The sequence below is a fragment of the Lolium perenne genome, chromosome 6 (assembly GCF_019359855.2).
Source record: "Lolium perenne isolate Kyuss_39 chromosome 6, Kyuss_2.0, whole genome shotgun sequence".
Taxonomy (NCBI): Eukaryota; Viridiplantae; Streptophyta; class Magnoliopsida; order Poales; family Poaceae; genus Lolium; species Lolium perenne.
Window position 1 is genome coordinate 178,201,041 of NC_067249.2, and position 2,613 is coordinate 178,203,653.

A 2,613-nucleotide genomic window follows, 5' to 3' on the forward strand; every position below is an offset into this window, starting at 1 on the left:
GCGTCCAATTCAGAAACCTCCTATCACGTATTGATCTTAGCAAGAATCCATGATTCGTACGTCAAGCTAGCAATCATGGTCCAGAATTCCAGAAAAGTCCCGATCATACCTAATTTGGTGTTATGCGAGATGCGTTCACAAAATTTGGTGACATGCGGATGCAAATTTCATCCAAACACTGATTCCGTTCACGTCCTAGCAACAAGAGATACACAGTGTATTTCCTCCAGGCAAAAGGTAACGTGATCTGTCTAAACAACACGATTAAACTTGTTAGTAGCACAAATATTGCGAAATTATTACTGAATGCAGTGAATGAACACTGGTTTCCATTCATTCACATCTTCTTTCCAGCCTCTAATATATGACGGCATCGATCAGGGCACTAAAAGAGAGAAGAAAATGATACATGAAGACATCATGGCGTTACAGAAGAAAAATGATAATCAGAAGTTGACGAATCACAAGCACGTCATCCGCAATGGAACGAAGCATGCATGCAGCGCATGCCTATGTCACGCGTGGCCGGCTCCTCTGCAGCCTGATCTGCTCCCTGAACTTGGCGATGAACTCGTCGGCCTTCCTGTCCACCTCGTCCCCGCACGCCGGCGCCGCCTGCGTCGCCAGCTCAACAAGCTCCTCATCGACAGACTCGCCATCCCCGTCGCCGGCGCCGTCGTAGCGGCGGTTGCGGCAGGCAACGAAGTCGCCGGGGAAGGACGACGGGGCGGTCATCTCTTCCGAGCCATCAGCATCCTCGTCCCAGTCGGTGCCCTCCTCCTCCTCCTCCTCCTCTTCCTCGTCTTCATTACACGAGGACTGGTCATTAGGCGACGGAGAATCGTAACCCGGGAACCCCTTGGAAACGGTGGACGGCGGCGTGGAGTCGAAGGCGTCGAGGACAGAGGGCGGCGAAGGAGCGGTGGGCGGCGTGCCGGCCCAGAATCCCGCGGTGGACGCAGAGCTGTCCGTCTCTTCGCCAATGCCGCCGTCGGTGTCGGTAGCGCCGCCGGCCTCGGACTCTTCGACAACGGGCTTCAGCCTCCGCACCGGCAGGGAGAACGGCCTCACGCTCGCGCCGTCCTCCCCGTCGTCGCCCGCCGCGTGGTCGGGCGCCACCACGACGAGCGGGTCGTCGGGGCGGTACCGCGAGCTCCACGCCCGGGGGGCGCCGTCGTCCTTGGCGGCGGCGTCGCCGTTGTTCTTCTGCTGCGCGAAGACGCCGTAGGTGACGACGAGGCCGAGGAGGAGGAAGTGTGGCAGCTCCCACACCGCCTGGGCCACGGAGGGCAGCAGGGAGAGCACGGCGACGACGACGGCGAGCACCAACGCCGCGGGCACGAGAGCGGCCGGGATTGGCTTCGTTCGGCTGGTTTGCGCGGGGGCTGGGGCTGCGGCGGTGCTCGCCATTGCGCGCGGGGAGGTGTGTCGGCTAGGTTAATTTGTGCGTCCGGTACTTTGGTGGTTTTGGCCGTGCTTTTGCTCTAGTGTAACGTTGGTGGTTGCGCACTTGGATTCCTTGCTTTGCCCCGAGGAGAAGCTAGCATGCACGCAGTGACGCAGTAGCGCTGCATGCATGCACGCGGCTAAACCTTGGTTTCAAAGCAAGAGTGGACGCGCGGGGGAAGATGATGAAGCTGCTCTGCTGTTTCAAAGGCTGCTCGCCTCGCCCCGCGCGGCCGCTTTGGCATAATCACGCCCACACGCCACGGCCGGACGGCCGGTAATCTTCTAGCTTTTGCAAGTTCTAGACCGACCGAGAATTAAGTCAGTTCTAGGTCGGCTCAAATATTATGAGGTTTGGTATTACCTTAATTCTTAGTCAACTTCTAACTATAAAATTGCATTGTGATTTATGCTAGCATGAGTTGCAGCATGGGTATGCAACTGAGATATTTCTAGTTGCACAAAGGGTTGCAGCTAAGAAAAAAAATATGTGGACCGTAAAATTGCTTTGCGATTCATGCTAGTTATGAATTACAACATGGGTTGCAAGTGTCCAGGATTGTTGGATTACTCCCCAATTCATGATAATCATAAGTTGCAACTAAAATCACTTCTAAGTCGGCTCTAATATTATTAGGTTTGGTATTACCTTAATTCTTAGTCAACTTCTAACTATAAAATTGCATCGTGATTTATGCTAACATGAGTTGCAGCATGGGTATGCAACTAAGATATTTCTAGTTGCACACTGGGTTGCAGATAAGAAAATAATGTGTGGACCATCAAATTGCTTTGTGATTCATGCTGGTTATTAGTTACAACATGAGTTGCAAGAGTCCTTGATTGTTGGATTGCTCCGTGATTCATGCTAATCACAAGTTGCAACTAATATTCAATGACATCAAAATTAGCTTAATTCTAGTCAACTGAGAATAAATCAGGTGCTATTAGATTTGCATTGTGATTCATACACGTGAGAATTCCACATGAGGATGTAATTGCGTGTACCTTTTAATTACACATGAATTGCACATAAAACTGTTTTTCCAAGAATTAGGTTATAGTTCTAGGTCCATCGAGAAGTAGCCTCGTCCAATCTTCTGCTACAACAGAATGATTAATCTGCAGCTTATTCTTCCTTTTGCTTTTCTCTGTAATAAGGAGGAG

At 51.4% G+C, this 2,613-nt stretch overlaps 1 protein-coding gene across 1 annotated transcript; it reads right to left on the bottom strand.

Annotated features, from left to right (window-relative positions):
• Nucleotides 1-316: 316 nt before the first annotated feature.
• LOC127306817 (uncharacterized) lies at nucleotides 317-1,708 on the bottom strand. The gene has a single exon (XM_051337532.2). It carries the CDS (start codon nucleotides 1,408-1,410, stop codon nucleotides 511-513), a length of 900 nt encoding a protein of 299 aa, XP_051193492.1. The 5' UTR covers nucleotides 1,411-1,708; the 3' UTR covers nucleotides 317-510.
• Between the last annotated feature and the right edge of the window lie 905 nt (nucleotides 1,709-2,613).

Excerpts from the sequence above, each read along its gene's own strand:
- LOC127306817 (XM_051337532.2), bottom strand. The coding sequence starts at position 1,410 with ATGGCGAGCACCGCCGCAGCCCCAGCCCCCGCGCAAACCAGCCGAACG.